We start from the raw sequence: 15847 nt of genomic DNA on the forward strand, positions 1-15847 counted from the left end.
GGTCATGATCCCAGAGTCCTGGAATTGAGCCCCGCGTCGGGCTCCCTGCTCAGCAAGGAGCCTGCTTCTCCCTCTCCCACTCCCCCAATTGTGCTCTTTCTCTCTCTATCAAATAAATAAATAAAATCTTAAAAAAAAAAGCAATAAACATAACACACCACATTAACAGAATAAAAGAAAAAAACACATGCTCATCACAATTGATGTAGAAAAAACATTTGACAAAATTCAATACCCTGGGGTACCTGGGTGGCTCAGTCGTTAAGCGTCTGTTTTTGGCTCTGGTCATGATCCCAGGGTCCTGGCATCGAGCCCCACTTCGGGCTCCTTGCTCACGGGGAGCCTGCTTCTCCCTCTCCCACTCCCCCTGCTTGTGTTCCCTCTCTCACTGTGTCTCTCTCTGTCAAATAAATAAATATATGAAAACCCACAGCTAACATCATACTCAACAGTGAAAAACTGAGAGCTTTTCCTCTAAGACTGGGAACAGAGCAAGGACACCCCCTCTCACCACTTCTGTTCAACAAAGTTCTGGAAGTCCTAGCCACAGCAATTAGGCAATGAAAAGAAATAAAAGACATCCAAACGGGAAAGGAAGATCATGTTTCCAGGCAACATGATCTTATACGTACAAAACCCTAAAGAAACTAATACATTCAGCAAAGTTGCTGGCACAGAATCAACACTCAAAAATCAGTTGTGTTTCTATACACTAGCACTGAACAGTCCAAAAAGGAAATTAAGAAAATAATCTCATTTACAACAGCATCAAAAAGAGTAATATAACTAGGAATTAGCCAAGCAGGCCGAAGACTCCTCTGCTGAAAACTACAGAACACACTGCTGAAAGCAAGAAGAGATGAATAGAAAGAAGCCCTATGTTCATGGATTGGAAGACTTCATATTGTTGAAATGTTGGTCTTACCCAAAGTGATCTACTGATTACATGCATCCCTATCAAAATCCTAAAGGTGGGGGGTTTTTTTGGCAGAAATAGAAAAAAACTATGCTAAAATTCATATTGAATCTCAAAGGATCCCAGGTAGCCAAAAAAATCTTGAGATAGAGGAACAAAGCTAGAGGCCTCACATATTCTGATTTTAAAACATATCACAAAACTACAGTAATCAAAACACTATGGAAGTGGCATAAAGACAGACATACAGACTAATGGAATGGAATGAGGAGCCCAAAAATAAAGCCTTACTTACGTGGTCAAATGATTTCCAATAAGGTTGCCAAGACTACACAATGGGGAAAGACAGTCTCCTCAACAAATGGTATTGGGAAAACTGGACATCCACACGCAGAAGAAGTGGGACCCAGACCTTACACCGCAAACAAAAATCCATTCTAAATGGATTAAAATCCTAAACATAAGACCTAAAACCATAAAACTCCTAGAAGAAGACATAGGGGGAAATCATGACATTGTAATGCGCAATGATTTCTTGGATATGACACCAAAAGCAGCTAGCTAACAAAAGCAAAAATAGACAAATGGGACTACATCAAACTTCAAAACTTCTGCAGAAGAGAGGAAACAACGGGGTGAAAAGGTAGCCTACAAGAGGTGAGAAATACTTGCAAACTGTACATTGAACAAGAGGTTAATATTAAGAATACATAAAGGGACACCCGGCTGGTTCAGTCGGTGGAGCGTGCGACTCTTGATCTCGGGGTGGTGAGTTCAAGCCCCACACTGGGTGTAGACATTACTTAAAAAAAAAGTTTTAAAATTTAAACAATAAAATTTTTTTTTTAAATCTTAAAAAAAAATAATACAGGGGCGCCTGGGTGGCTCAGTCGTTGGGCGTCTGCCTTTGGCTCAGGTCATGATTCCAGGTCCTGGGATCGAGCCCCGCATCGGGCTCCCTGCTCCGTGGGAAGCCTACTTCTCCCTCTCCCACTTCCCCTGCTTGTGTTCCCTCTTTCGCTGTGTCTCTCTCTGTCAAATAAATAAATAAAATCTTTAAAAAATAATAATAATAATAATAAGCACTTAGTAGTTTTAAGAAATAATAATAATAATACAAAAAGAACTACAACTCAATATTAACAACAACAATAAGACACAAATCACCCAGGGCGCCTGGATGGCTCAGTCGGTTGGGCGGCTGCCTTCGGCTCAGGTCATGATCCCAGCATCCTGGGATCGAGCCCCGCATCGGGCTCCCTGCTCAGCAGAGGGCCTGCTTCTCCCTTTCCCTCTGCCTGCCACTCTGCCTACTTGTGCTCTCTAACTCTCTGTCAAACAAATAAATTTTTTTTTTAAATCTTTAAAAAAAAAAGAAAACAAGACACAAATCACCCAATTTAAAATGAGCAAATAGGGGTGCCTGAATGGCTCAGTTGGTTAAGCATCTAAGTCTTGACCTCGGCTCAGGTTATGACCTCAAAGTTGTGAGTTCAAGCCCCATGTTGGGCTCCACGCCCAGCATGGAGCCTACTCAAAAAAAAAAAAAAAAAGAGAGAGAGAGTAAATCGACATTGAATAGACATTTATGCAAAGCAGATATGCAGTCCACAGCACATGAAAAGATGCTCAACATCAGGGAAATGCAAATCAAAACCACTAGATATCACCTCACACCTGTTAGGATGGCCACTATCAAAAAAACAGAACATAAAGTCTTGGCAACAATGCGGAGAAATCAAAACCCTCGTGCACTGTCGGTGGGAATGCAAACTGGTGCAGCCACTGTGGAGGTTCCTCAAAAATTTGAAAAACAGAACTTACAGCAATCCCACTTCTGGGTGTATCTCAGAAGCATTGAAAATAGAATCTTGAAGAGATGTTAGTGCTCCCAAGAAGTAGAAGCAAATTACATGTCCGCCAACAGGTGAATGATAAGGAAAATGTGGTATACATAGAATGGAATATTACCCAGCCTTTAAAAAGAAGGAAATGGTGGTGTATGCAACAAGAGGGATAAACCGTGAGGACATTATACTACGTGATTTAAGCGAACCCTAAAGACAAATATGGCAGGATTCCACTTATCTGAGATATCTAAAGTCATCAAACTCATAGAAACACACAGTAGAATAGTGGTTTCCAGGGGCTGAGGGGTCTGCTGTTTGATGTACAGGGTCTGTCATGAAAGATGAAAAAGTTCTCGAGATCTGCAGTACGACAAAGTACGTGTAGTTAACAACCAGAATGTACCCTTAAAAGATGTTGACGGAGGCGCGCCTGGTGGCTCAGTCAGTGAAGCATCAGTCTTGGGCTCAGGTCATGATCCCAGGGTCCTGGGATAGAGCCCTGCATCGGGCTCCTTGCTCAATGCAGAGTCTGCTTCTCCCTCTGCCCGTAACCCTGCTCATTCTCTCTCTCAAATAAATAAAATCTTGGGGGGGGCAAAAAAAAGTTGTTGAGGGTGAAATTATGTTACATGTTTTTTACCACAATTTTTTTTATAAAGCTTTGTTCATTTATTTATTTTTTTAAAGATTTTATTTATTTGACAGAGAGAAACACAGCGAGAGAGGGAACACAAGCAGGGGGAGTGGGAGAGGGAGAAGCAGGCTTCCCACGGAGCAGGGAGCCCGATGTGGGGCTCGATCCCAGGACCCTGGGATCATGACCTGAGCCGAAGGCAGACGCTTAACCGACTGAGCCACCCAGGCGCCCCTTCACCTGCTATTATTATTTTTAAAGATTTTATTTATTTATTTGACAGAGAGACACAGCGAGAGAGGGAACACAAGCGGGGGGAATAGGAGAGGGAGAAGCAGGCCTCCCGCGGAGCAGGGAGCCGATTGCGGGGCTCGATTCCAGGACCCTGGGATCACGACCTGAGCCGAAGGCAGACGCTTAACGACTGAGCCACCCAGGCGCCCCTTTACCACAATTATATATAGAGACCCCCCCTCAAGAAATGTGAACAAGCTCTTCCCCACTTAGGGTAGCGCAGTGACCCTCAGGACAGGCAAAGGGTAACTGGGGAGGGGTCACTGTAAAGGGGAGTTGCGGAAGGGGACCGCTCACCGCCGTGACTACAGGCCTGTCCTGAGCAGGTTATCTGAAAAACTTGAGGATCTGTAAATGGATTTCAATAAAACTGCCTGCTTGTGCATCTTCGGAAAAGTCTGAAATTTCGGAACACACCATCCCAGGTGGAACACCCTCGATCTGCAGCCTGCTGGCTGGGTTTCCTGCCTTTATTGCTGGCCTTCCGGAGGGTCGGGGTTCTGGCTCACCCAGAGCAAGAACAGGGAGAAGCCAGCATTGTCCCCCCACCCCGCCCGCCGCAGGTCAGCTCTGGCCTCCCACACCCCTTTCCTTCACCCTTACTTTCCCATCCCACAAACTTCTCTGGGTATTAGAAGAATCTGTTGATGAGGATGAGTCAAGGCTGAGGGCTGTGGCTGCCCTCTTATGGAACCGGAAAGAGGCCCAGTGGGACACACTGTGTGCCCAGAAGTGGAACAGGAGTCTGAATGGGGGCTGTGAGGGCCCAGGGATGGTGACACATGGCTTTCGACCCTTCACTGAGCCAGATGGGGATTGCTCCTGGCCTAGGGCTAACAGCACCTGCCAGACCCAGGCATTCTGGCTTCTCTCTCTGGTGAGAGTCTCCCTTGCCTCAGGCCCCAGGGCAAAGACCACCAAGGAATGAGGAGGTTCCAGGGAGCGGAAAGGCTTTAATGAGCATCACAATGGGCCTGGGCGAGGGGTACAGACTCCAAATCCAGCCTCACTGCCATCGCTTCAGTGAGTAGGAAGGTGGGGGCCCAGCTCTGCTCAGCTGTCCCCTGACCCAGAGGCAGCTGGAGGGAAGTCCCTGGGAATCTTTTCTCCCCAGCAAAGGGGGTGAGAGAAAGGGGAAAGGTCTGCTGCTGCCGCCAGGAGCAGGAAGACCTCAAGCAGCAAGCTGACCTCCAGAGGTCAGGAGAGACTCCAAATCAGGCAGAACATCAGCCGCTGGAAGGGTTGATGGGCTAAGCAGGCGAGGAAACTCGTGGAACTCCCCAAACAGCATTGAAAACTCAGAGGGGGCCCCAGAGCCTGCTGGCTCCAGGGACTAAGACCCCTAGGGAGTCACCCCCAGACTGGGACATCACAAAGGGGCCCTTTGCCCTGTTCAGCAAGGGCCAGCAGAAGATCTGGAGGGAGAAGCGAGGATGGGAGCCTGGGTGGGCGGAGGAGGCCGAGGGGAGCCTGGGAAGTGCACCAGGGGCTGGGTGGCAGGCGGCGCCATGAAGGGAAGGTGGGAGGGTCTTCTAGCTGCGGTCCTGCTGTTCCTGCTGGCGGATGAGGTTGGCAATGGGGCTGGTGATGCCGCCTATCAAGGTCCAGTACTCATCGAAGCTGATGCGCCCATCGTGGTTGGCGTCCAGGTTCTGGATGAGCTTGTCGGCAGCCTTTCGGTTCCCCGTGTCCTGGAGAGGAATGGGGGTCAGCAGTGCTGAGGGCAGCGGCCCCACGGAGCCTAAGGCAGGACTCCTGGGGCTCTGGCCTGAGTAGCTGCTGCCTGGGAAGATTCGAACTGAGCCCTCCCTGGTCAGGCCTGGGTACCCTGAGAGGACAGAGGCCTGGGTGGGGAGGGGGGAGACCCTGGTTTGGGGGGTCACTCTGAAAAGACAGAAGGCACAGTGAGGGAGGGTACCATGTGAGGACAAAGGCTTGGGGGGTTGACAAGGCCCTTGGGTTGGGGGACCTCACCGTCAGCATATGGTTGAGCTCTTTCTGAAGCATCTTCCGGAAGCTGCTCTTGCTGATCTTGTTCTTGACCAGGCTGTGTTTAGGCACGTACTTGTAGAAGTTTTCCACCAGGACCACGACCGCCTTCTCCAGCTCCGTGTAGCAGTCTGCCATCTCACCGCCTCACTCCTAGGGGGGCCTGGGCACCATGAACAGGGGAGGTGAGGAGACCCCACAGTCCAAACCGCGTCCGGCCCCCTGCCCTCATCCTCCCCCTGGGCCCCCAGGCTGGCAGGAGGGATGCAGGAGAGATGAGGCAGGAAAAGGGGGGCACCAGGGTGGGCCTGGAATGCGAACTGTGTGGTTGCTGTAATCCAGATGCTCACCAGCTCAACCGCCCCAACAGGTTCCCCCAGCAGCTTCCCCAGGCCCTGCCCCAGCCCCAGGCACTTGGCCTGTCAGAGCCCCAGTGAGATCAGGACGCTCCCGTGGGAAGGGGGTAGAGTAAGTGCCCATCCCTCTGCCCTCTCCACACCTGACCCACACAGGGCCCCTGCCCTGGGAGCAAGCACAGCTAGAAGGGGGCGGGGAGGCCAGAAGCCGTATCCCCCCAGCGGCAGGATTGGCAGAGACCCTGGTCCAGGCCACAGAGCAGGGGGCAGCGACCTAGGCCCTGCCCAGTCCCTTCAGCTGGGCACCAGGACAGGGACCTCAGGAGCCCAGGGAAGGCTGCCCCTCTCTGGGAAAGGGTGATATCCTCATCCATTGATTCAGACTTTCTGCAGACCTCCACCTACACCCTGCTAGGCTGCCCTCCCTCATATCCACCCCAAAATACATAGGAGGACCCAAAGACCCTCCAGCCCATTACCTAAGGAGGAGCTAGGCCTGGTTCTGCCCCAGCTGGAGACAGAGCTGCCGACAGAGGCCACATGCATCACCCCCTCACACCAGGACAAAAGGCACTCACAGTCCAAGCGGATACAGCCTTCTGAATAACAGGATATGAAGGGAACAGGCGGGTCTACTCTGTGAGTCGCCGCCCATGCCCAGGGCCCCCCCAAGTGAACCGGGGCAAATGAGCCTCCCTTCCTGCCCCCAAGCCCAGGAACGTGCTGCAGCTGCCCTGCCCTTGGGTCCTGGCAAGGGAAGGTGGACACAGCCACCATCCAGTCCTGGGCATCCTGCTGCCCAACCTGGAAGAGAGGTCTGCTTCGCCAGGCCTCACCACAGCCGTATCCCCTGCCCTTGGCACCCTGCCTCCCTGGCTCCCAGACTCCCAGGCCGCACTGGCAGGGACTCCCGTCTCTTCCGGGGTCTGGTCTTCCCAGATACCAGGCATTCCTTGAGGCAAGGAGAGTTTCTTACGTGCAGCCATTTGTGTTTTCTGAACCAAAGGGCATGACTCATTGACTTCAGGACCACTCTTTTCAAATCCTAAGTACATAAGCTCCCTGCTTTTAATTTCTGCGTCTCCCCTCGCCTGCATCATCTGGCACAATGGCTTACTTGAGGTGTATGTTCTATAAATATTTTACCTCCTTCCAGCCCTGGTATCAGGTATCCAAAGCCCCTGACCACCCTTCTAAGATACTTCCCTTACGAAGCTCTTTATGAAGGAAGGATGTGACCCAGAGGGATGAAGCCCTAATGGAGGAAGGAGGTGGGGGTTGAGACAGAGGAGCGTCTCTGACCAGGGACCCTGCCTTCTGTCCCTGCCTTGCCCACTTGACCACTCTGGTCTGTGGCTGGAGGATGCAGAATGGAACTGGGACTACATTCTTTCCCCATGCTTTTTGTTTATTAAGTGTGTGACTGGGGGTACCTGTGTGGCTCAGAAAGTTAAGCGTCTGCCTTCAGCTCAGGTCATGATCCCAGGGGCCTGGGATCGGGCATCGGGCTCCCTGCTCATCAGGGAATCTGCTTCTTCTCCCTCTCCTGCTCCCCCTGCAGGAACATGCTCTGGGCAAGTTCCCTCTCCCTCTCTCTCTGTCAAATAAATAAAATCTTTAAAAAAAAAAAAGGTGTGTGACTGTGAGGTCCAATGTAAGACTTTCATGCAAACACCCTAACACTCACAAATGACAAGGGAGAAAAGTTTTGATCCACAAACCACTGTTCTACTGCCCCTGAGTGGGGAGTGGCCCAGGACCAGGACCCGCATTCCTGGGGATTCCAAAAGCTGTACCCACCTCAGCAAGACTGTGCCAAGCCTACTCCCCACAAGCTTTGGCAGTAGGAAGGTAGCTCAGAGAACCCTCAAACCTAAACCACTCCAGGCCTTGTTCCTAAGTTAGGAACCTGTGGGAACTAGTCAGGGAGAGGAAAGAGAAAGAAATCAGGTTTTGGGTCATGTGCCTCTACCCCCTCCCCCTGGCCCACCCACCCTCCTCCCCACCTTTCTTAGAGTCTTATTTCTCTGACTCCTCCTGCCCTTCCTGATACCACATCCCAGCCCCTACCTGGCCTCTGGCAGCCAAGCAGGCCAGACACAGCTGAGCACCCAGGACAGTCAGCTGCCTGCCTCAGCAGCCCTGGTTTTTGGTCCCCAGTAGTCCACCCCCCACCTTCTAGTCAAATGGGAAGGCGGGAGATAGCCACCGGGATGAGCGCTTCTCCGAAGCTTTTTCTGGAGGAAGGATATCAGAGTGGGATAGTCAGGTGTCATTATCCTCTTCCTCCCTCCCTCCCCTGGGGGCCAGGACACAGGCACCTACCCCTCCCACCTGCCGCATTCAGCCACCAACCAAGTTGGAATCAGGCTGGAGAGCCAAGCTGTCCCATCAGTCCCTCCTAGGAAGGGTTGGCAGGAGGTAGGTCCTGGCCTGAGAGCCTGGGGGGTGGGGTGGACATGTACATTAGAGCCTTCCCAAAATGTAGGAGTGGGGGGACCACTTGTCCTCCAAAGGGCCTTCTCACCCAGAGCCCCCAATCCTCCCCCAATGTTCTCCTTGTCCCTTCCTTAGCTGATTCATCCTTGAGCAACCCAGAGGCCCCACCCCCATCCCCGCCCACCTCAGTCCAGCTTGCTGACTTCTCCCAAAGCCTAGGAGCGCTCTGACCCTTGACCCTGGGTCTTGGCCACAGCAGCCCCGCCTCCCACCCCCAGGTTCTAGGCCTCACCCCTCCAATTGCCTCCTAACCACCCCCAGTCCCCTTCAGTCTGGAGCCCTGAACATCCACCACACACAAATCCACCCTCTCTCCCCACTACACATACTCTTCTCAAGTCTCGAATGGTCTCTAGGTGTTGGGAGATGTCCCTGAACTTTTATGCCTCCTGGTCACCGTCCTCTCTAGAGCTTGGCCCACTCTCAAGCCTGAATTTGGCGTTTCCTGTGTCCCTTTCATACACCTCAAATTCGTTCACTCATTTCTTTTATTTATTTATTTATTTATTTATTTATTTATTTATTTATTTATTTATTTATTTGACAGAAAGAGACACAGTGAGAGAAGGAACACAAGCAGGGCAAGAGGGAGAGGGAGAAGCAGGCTCCCCGCAGAGCAGGGAGCCTGATTCGGGGCTCGATGCCAGGACCCTGGGATCATGACCTGAGCCGAAAGCAGACGCTTGATGACTGAGCCACCCAGGCGCCCCAGTTCACTCATTTCTCATCATTTATTTCCTTCGTCATCCATCAGCTCATTTATTCACTCATTCAATCACCTGCTAGTCCTCTCGTTCACTCACTCATTCCTTTCCTTCTTCATTCATTCGTCTGCCCCAAGTGCCTTCGGTACTCAGGGAAGGTGCGATCCGGACTGGCTGGTACCTTGTCACTCTATTTACAAGGCTGTTTCCAATGAATATCTCCAACCTCAACGGCCCCATTCTGTGCCCCCTCTTCTCACTCCTTTCCTGGTTCCAGAGGCTACGGTCTCACACAGGAGCCCCTGCCCACCCCCACCCTCACAGGACTCACTGCACCTAATTCACACATCCACACTCAGAGCCCCCATGCCCCATCCACCCCCCTCTGCTTTAGAGCCTGTCTCTGGAGGAATAAGTCCATCCTCCGGAGCAGCGTCCAGACGAGTGGAGTTGGACTACGGTGTGGACACTCACACAGCCCACTGCCCCTGGTCCCCTGGTCTCACCAACAGCCAAGAGCTCTTTACTAGTCAGCAAGGAAGGCTGAGCCCGGCCCACCGGCACTCGCAGTGCTCCCTCTCAGAGCGCCCCTGCCCTCACCCCCAACCCTGCCGGGCTGGGCACCACAAGGCCCCAACAGTGCAGGTGGCTCCACCAAGCGAAGCCAGTCAAGCCACAGCCTGCCTGGGTCCTGAAGTGGAAACGGCCTCCTCTCCTCGGCTCTCAGGCTCGCTGGGCCCTTCCTGGTTCCTCCTGGACCCCATCACCTCTCCCAGGACACAGTTCCCAGAGCTGGGTGAGGCCTGTGTCCAGGTCTGACCACCTCCCCACCCCCACCAACACGCGTTTGTCCTTTTTCTGTTAAGGGAGGATCGGAGCAGCTGCGACAAAGCTCCTGAGCACTCTGCCTTGTGGCACGGCCCTGGAGAAGAGCCCCGTCAGCCTCTGGGGTAGGGAAGGGGTCTCCCCACCCCATCCACACCTCTGAAGTCCTCTCCAGCCCCCAGCCCCACCAGAAGTCTCCATTCCCAAACCAGCCTGTGGGAAAATTAACAATTAACCGGACCTTCCTGCCCAGTCTCTAGCAGGCCCCCCGCTCCAGGCTCCCTTCACTGCCCCTCCTCCTGGCCCCAAATGCTTGCAGGGCCTCTCCAGCAGCCCCAGACCTCCCAGGATGGGCTGGGGGTGCTCACCTGCCTCCTCGACTGTCTCCTCTCCAGCAGGGCTCTGGGGCCTGGGCTCTGGCACTGCCAAGCAGCTCCCCCCGCCCCGCTCAGCTCGGCCAGGACTCCTCCCCGCTTCGCTCCCAGAATCTGTCCCACTCCCTCAGCAGCGTGCCTGGCTGAGCTGGCTCGGTGGGGAGGTAGTGACTGAGCTCCCTCTTGACTTAGCCCTGGGGTTGGGCCCTTGTTAAAGAGATACACACCTTTTTAACACCCCTCCACCCCCACCCCAAAGGGAGTGGTGGAAGCAGGCACCCCCCCCCCAACTCCACCCTCCTCATCCTGCAGGGCTTGAGCAGAAAGAATCTAGTCGGTGGAGAAGAAAGGGAAGGGCTGTCACCTGCCCTGATCACCTGGATCACTGGGAGCCCAGTTTCAGGGTCCCCCAACAGACAAGTTCAGTGAGCATTCCAGGCCAGCCTGGTTGGCCACAGAAACTTCCTTGCTCTTAGGATTTCAGGAGTAATGCCTGATTTCTGTGGGCCCCAGTCAGAAGCCGCAGCAGAGCCTGGCCCCTGGTCTTGCGACTCCCGTTCCGACCACCAGGAGCTGACACCCATTCCTAGGACCTGTCAGGTGCAGCAGAGGATTCTTCTGGGAACACCCTTCCCCAGGACACCCAAGGGAATTGGCCAGTAGAGACTTCAGCTCTGGGCGCTTGCTCTGTGTCAGACTCTCTTCTAAGGACTTTATGTGATGTGTCCACTATCCTCTTAACAAATCTATGAGAGATATGAAGACCCCATTTTACAGATGAGGAAACTGACACTCCGGGAGCACGCCCAAAGCTCCAGAGATGCTCAGTGGCAGAGCTGGGCGCAAACCCAGGCTGCTTGGCCTGTTTCTCAGCCCTGCCTTTCCCTTGCTGCCAGTCAGCCAAGGTCCAGCACACCGGGGTCCATAAGCGCTTCCCCAGGTGAGCACACATGGCCTCTCTCCTGTCAGAGGACCAGGTCCTTGGCAAAGAGAAGCCTCTCCTTCAGAGAGAACCAGGTCTCCCAGCTTGGGGCCTGGGACCCATCCTCAAGCCAAATCCATGGGGAAAAGTGAGTCCCCACTCACTCCCACTGCAACCACTGCAGCCCCACGTGTCCCGGGCCACCAAGGACTCTGCCATTCACCCCAAACCACCCGTGGACCGAGGTGGGGGGTGGGTGTCCAGTCAAGACAACATTTTTTCTTTTTCCATTTTTTTATTAATCAAATGATACAAAACAACCGTCATTCTTTAAATGCCCAAGCACCCAGCTGGTCCTCTCCCAAAGTAACACCCTCCTCCACCTCTCTTTCTCGTCCCCTGCCCTGGGCCAGGGACAGAGTGCTGGGACAAGGCTGGGGCAGAGCTGGAGGCAGGAAGGTGTAGCACTGGACAGACAGCTACTGTGTGGGTTGGGGAAGAGATTAGGAAGGGCAGGTTCTCAGAGACCCTTTTTAGTAACAAATACCCAGCCCCATTCCCAGCCCCCTTCTTCCAGTCATTTCCGGTAGCCCACCTCCTCTCTGCCCTCCCACCCCCCCAACCGAATTACTTGGCCCTCTCACCATCCCTATCCCTCCAGCAGCTCACCACACCTATCCCTGGCCCCCACCCACCCTGAGCCCCCCTCTGGTGGGGACTCCTGGACCCGTTAGCTCCATGGCGCTCCCAGGGATGAAGTGCACAGAGAGCCCTGGGAAGGGTCACTGAGGACTTGAACCTTGCAGAGGTGAGGCAGGTGCAGACGGGGGAATCGTGTGGTGCAGGTGGAGAGGACTTTTATTTCTAGATCCCAACATCCCCCCCAAGAATTCCAGGAAAAGGTTCTCAGCTGCCCCGGACAGGGCTCTCCAGCTTCACACTCCTGGCTGCTTCTCCAATCAGCTCCCAGAAACTCCCAAACTCCAGTTTAGAATCGGTACAGCTGCCCAAGCTGGCAATTTTCTCTTCCAGCCCACAGTTGCTCTGAAGGGAGGGAAGACACCACAGCTCAGCAAGGCAGAACCTCCAACCTTCCTGCCCCGCCCTGCCCGGGGGCAGGAAGCAGAACCTGTGCCCGGCACTGGCAAGGGGAAGGTCCGGGGCTGCTAATGCCCGGGGCCGGGGCACAGTGGGTGGGGTCTTGGAGACCCTGCTGGGGAAGTCAGGGCGCTGCCTGGGCTGGGGCCCACTCGGTACCTGAATGAGGTGGGGCAGCTGCTGGGTGACCAGGTCCTGTAGTTCGGAGGCGGTCAGCGTCTCCTTCCCACCCTCCACAGAGTACTGGTGGAAGTTCTTGATGAGGGTCTCAATGGCCCTCTCCACGTCGCTGAATTCCTGCGCATCCTGAGGGCAGGGGACATCAGCAGCATCAGGGAGGCCCCACCCACCTAACAGCACCCTGGCTAATGGGGCAGAAGACAGCTGGAAGGCACAGGCGCTCCCACCCACTCCAGAGCCCAGCATCTAGCCCCCTGCCCCCACTGGCCTCTGCCGTGAGCCACAGGCCAAGCAAGGCTTCCTCCCTGTCACTGGCAGCCCCCACGCAGGATGGGTTCTAGCACGAGGCATGGACACCTCTTCCCCGGAGGGCTCCTTGTGTGGACACATCACCCTGTGTAGACACCAGGGAGGAGTTTGGGTCTTCCAGGCAAGGTCTAGGGTACAAGGCAAGGCCAAGGCAAGGCAGCAGAAGTCAAGAGGGACGCAGACCCTCAAGGTGGAGGAGGGGAGCATGGGAACAGAAAGGCCAGGCATGAATGGGCCCACCTCAGCATTGGCTGACCGACACTGTCCCATGGCGCCCAGTGTGCTTATCCTGGTGAGAGTTGTGTTGTCCTACAGCTGGCCGCAGGGGAGCCGATGGCTCATGATCTGCCTAGAGGAGGGAGACCGAGGGGAGGGGAGGGCTCAGCATTTCTTTCTCAACTATCCCCTCTGGCTGTACCCCAGATATTCTGTGCCTCACTCAGGAGGTCGGGGCCAGCTCCACCCGAGGCCCGGTCCCTGGGAAGGATCCAGGCAGGAGCTAAGGTCACAGCCCCCAGGCCCACCCATCCAGAGGGAATCCCTTGGGCCTCACCCTAGATCAATCCTCCCACTTCTTCCCACCACTCACCTCTGCTATGCGCGCGCACACACACACACTCCAGCCTCTAGGACCTGGCCCCCAGCCCTTCTCCTGGCAGGCCAGGGTAGAATAGCCAAGTGTTGCCCTCTGGACAGGGGGCAGCCCATTTAGTTGAAAAGCCCTGTGTCTCCTTACCTGCTGGGAGCTGCTGGGACAGGATGCTAGGAGTTGGCTCACCTGAGCTCGGCTCTTATACCTGGGGGCAGGGAGGGAAGGCAGGGGGCTGGGCCTCCTCCCTAAGCCGCCCCTGCTATTACTGTGGTCTGGGCTGTGAGCCAGCTGTGTGGGCCCCACCCTCCATTGGCCAGAGCTCCAAGAGCCCGCCCACCCTGCCACTGGAGGGGACCATGGAGGGCTGGGTCTGGATTGCCCCTGGCCCCAGACCAGCAGGCAGAGTCAAGGCAAGAGAAAGGGAAGGGAAGAGTGGGGGCTTGGCAACACTGCAGGGTGAAGCCCAGGAGGAAAATCCTGGAGGAATTGTAGGGCAGGGAAGTGGAGGGGCTTTGAGGAGAATCAGAGGCTGATCGAGGCAGGGCTTGTGGTCCAGAGGGAATGAGGGACATGTGAATTGAGAGAGGTCCCCAGGGACCACTCTGTACTTTGCCATATCACACACACGCACTCATACTCCTCCCAACAGGGCCAATTTGGATGGTGACACTCATACCTGCAGTCCCCATGGCTGAGAGGTGGGGAAGGAGCCACAGAAGGGCAGCCTGGTAGAGGGGGCCCGACTGAGTGTTGTCCCGACTCCCCTTCAGCTCCCCTCAGCCAGCAAGCACATGAGTGAGAGAGACCCAGATGGGTTACCTGGCAGTTAACAACCTCTCCAAACAGGTTGGGCTGCCTACTTCTCCCTCCCTCAGAAACCCATGCCTTCCCTAACACCCCCACCCCAATCCAGTGCCCAGGATGACATCCCAGGAAGCCTGGAATGACCCCAGTGGACCTCCTCACCTGATGGGGAGGGGGAAGGGAGAAGGGCAGGTGAGTTAGTGTGGGTCAAGGCAAGGATGGGGTGGGGCCCAAAGCCTGAACTCTGAGGTCAGAAGCATGTCTCCCACACCCCTCCCAGCCCGTCCCTGTGTCTCCTTCTAGGGCTCCCCTGTACTTCTAGAAGTGTCTCCATGAAAATGCCCTCCCAAGAGTTATCTCATCATCTTGTGTTCCTCAGAGGGTCTCAATCTGGGGACCCCCTGAGGGGCTCAATCTGAGGGTTTCTCCAAGAGTGCCTCAAACTTGGATCCCACTGAGGAGTCTCAGTCTGGGGGACCCTCCTAGAGTCTCTCGCTGCGGGGAAGCCCCCTGTGAGATCCCCTCTGGAATGTCTTCAGCCAAATAACCCCTCAGAGTCCCAGCCTGGGGGTCCTTCTGGGGTCTCCCAGTCTGAGGGCACTTAGATGGAAGGTCTCAATCTAGGACCCTTTTTGGTGTGTGGTAGGGAGGTTGTCTCAACCTAAATGTTCCTCTGGAGTAATGGACACCAGACCCTGGCAGTGACAGCCGACGGAAGGCCTCACCCACTGGGCTGCCCTGCCTCTGCTCCCTCTGGTGGCGAGCAATGCAAACCATACGCCCCTCAAGCCAAGAAGGATGGGGAGAAGGGCACCACTGTCCATCCCACAGTCTTCATACCAGATCCTTGTGTCCATTCTTCTGCCTCACCCCTGCTATGCAGGGAGGAAGGAGAGGAGGGCCTAGTGTTCCCAAGCTGCCCATCCAGAGATGATCCTAGTTCATCACAGAGGCTATGGAACATCAACCCAGTTCCACCTATTCTTGTCTTTGTGAGCTCAGCCTCTCTAAAATCTGTCTCCTCATCTCTAATATAGGACCTAAAAATAGCACCTCCCTGGAGGGCAGTGGGCAGGGGATGGGCTAGACGGGGGACAGGCAGTAAGGAGGGCACCTGTTGTGATGAGCACTGGGTGGTGCATGGAAGCGATGAATCACTGAAGTCAATACCACACCATATGTTAACTAACTAGAATTTAAATAAAAATGTGGAAAAAAATAGTACCTACCTCAAAGGGCTGTGAGAATTAACTAACTTAACACAGGAAAAGTGTTTAGTACTGTGCCTGGTACACAGCAAGCCCTCAACCCAAGTTCACTGCTATCCTTACCATCCAATGACACAAACCCCAGGAATAAGAAAAGTGGGAGCTGCGGAGGCACCTGGCAGAATAGGACTCACTACACCTGCCCCAGAGATCTGTTCCTTCCTTTCATATACTCATTCATCAACCATTTACTTATTGAGCACCTACCCCGTCTAAGACCTGGTGCTAGATGC

The 15847-nt window shown here is 54.2% G+C and overlaps 2 protein-coding genes across 4 annotated transcripts; both read right to left on the reverse strand.

Annotated features, from left to right (window-relative positions):
- Positions 1–3646: 3646 nt before the first annotated feature.
- S100A16 (S100 calcium binding protein A16) lies at positions 3647–10577 on the reverse strand. Of its 2 annotated transcripts, none has more exons than XM_045876405.3 (3): positions 10436–10577; positions 5669–5846; positions 3647–5385 (listed from the first exon to the last, which is right to left on the reverse strand). In XM_045876405.3, the coding sequence occupies exons 2-3, from the start codon at positions 5819–5821 to the stop codon at positions 5227–5229; spliced, it is 312 nt and encodes a 103-aa protein (XP_045732361.1). In that variant the 5' UTR covers positions 5822–5846; positions 10436–10577; the 3' UTR covers positions 3647–5226. The 2 variants fall into 2 exon arrangements, with proteins under 2 accessions (XP_045732361.1, XP_045732360.1); XM_045876404.3 differs by lacking the exon at positions 10436–10577 and adding an exon at positions 6519–6676.
- Positions 10578–11550: 973 nt separating this feature from the next.
- On the reverse strand, positions 11551–15744 carry S100A14 (S100 calcium binding protein A14). 2 transcript variants are annotated; one of them, XM_045876411.3, is made up of 4 exons: positions 14219–15744; positions 13191–13299; positions 12621–12767; positions 11551–12407 (listed from the first exon to the last, which is right to left on the reverse strand). In XM_045876411.3, exons 2-4 carry the CDS (start codon positions 13218–13220, stop codon positions 12270–12272), a joined length of 315 nt encoding a protein of 104 aa, XP_045732367.1. In that variant the 5' UTR covers positions 13221–13299; positions 14219–15744; the 3' UTR covers positions 11551–12269. The 2 variants fall into 2 exon arrangements, with proteins under 2 accessions (XP_045732367.1, XP_045732368.1); XM_045876412.3 differs by having other exon boundaries at positions 13687–15744.
- Positions 15745–15847: the final 103 nt, after the last annotated feature.

The sequence above is a fragment of the Mirounga angustirostris genome, unplaced genomic scaffold (assembly GCF_029215605.1).
Source record: "Mirounga angustirostris isolate CCGP_5_RB_7025 unplaced genomic scaffold, mMirAng1.0.hap1 SCAF_6, whole genome shotgun sequence".
NCBI classification, from domain to species: Eukaryota; Metazoa; Chordata; class Mammalia; order Carnivora; family Phocidae; genus Mirounga; species Mirounga angustirostris.

Excerpts from the sequence above, each read along its gene's own strand:
- S100A14 (XM_045876411.3), bottom strand. The coding sequence starts at position 13,220 with ATGGGACAGTGTCGGTCAGCCAATGCTGAG. Across the intron at positions 12,768-13,190 it reads GTCGGTCAGCCAATGCTGAG|GATGCGCAGGAATTCAGCGA; the intron begins GTGGGCCCATTC and ends CCCTGCCCTCAG. Across the intron at positions 12,408-12,620 it reads AGCTGCCCCACCTCATTCAG|AGCAACTGTGGGCTGGAAGA; the intron begins GTACCGAGTGGG and ends CCCTCCCTTCAG.
- S100A16 (XM_045876405.3), bottom strand. The coding sequence starts at position 5,821 with ATGGCAGACTGCTACACGGAGCTGGAGAAGGCGGTCGTGGTCCTGGTG. Across the intron at positions 5,386-5,668 it reads AGCTCAACCATATGCTGACG|GACACGGGGAACCGAAAGGC; the intron begins GTGAGGTCCCCC and ends ATTCCTCTCCAG.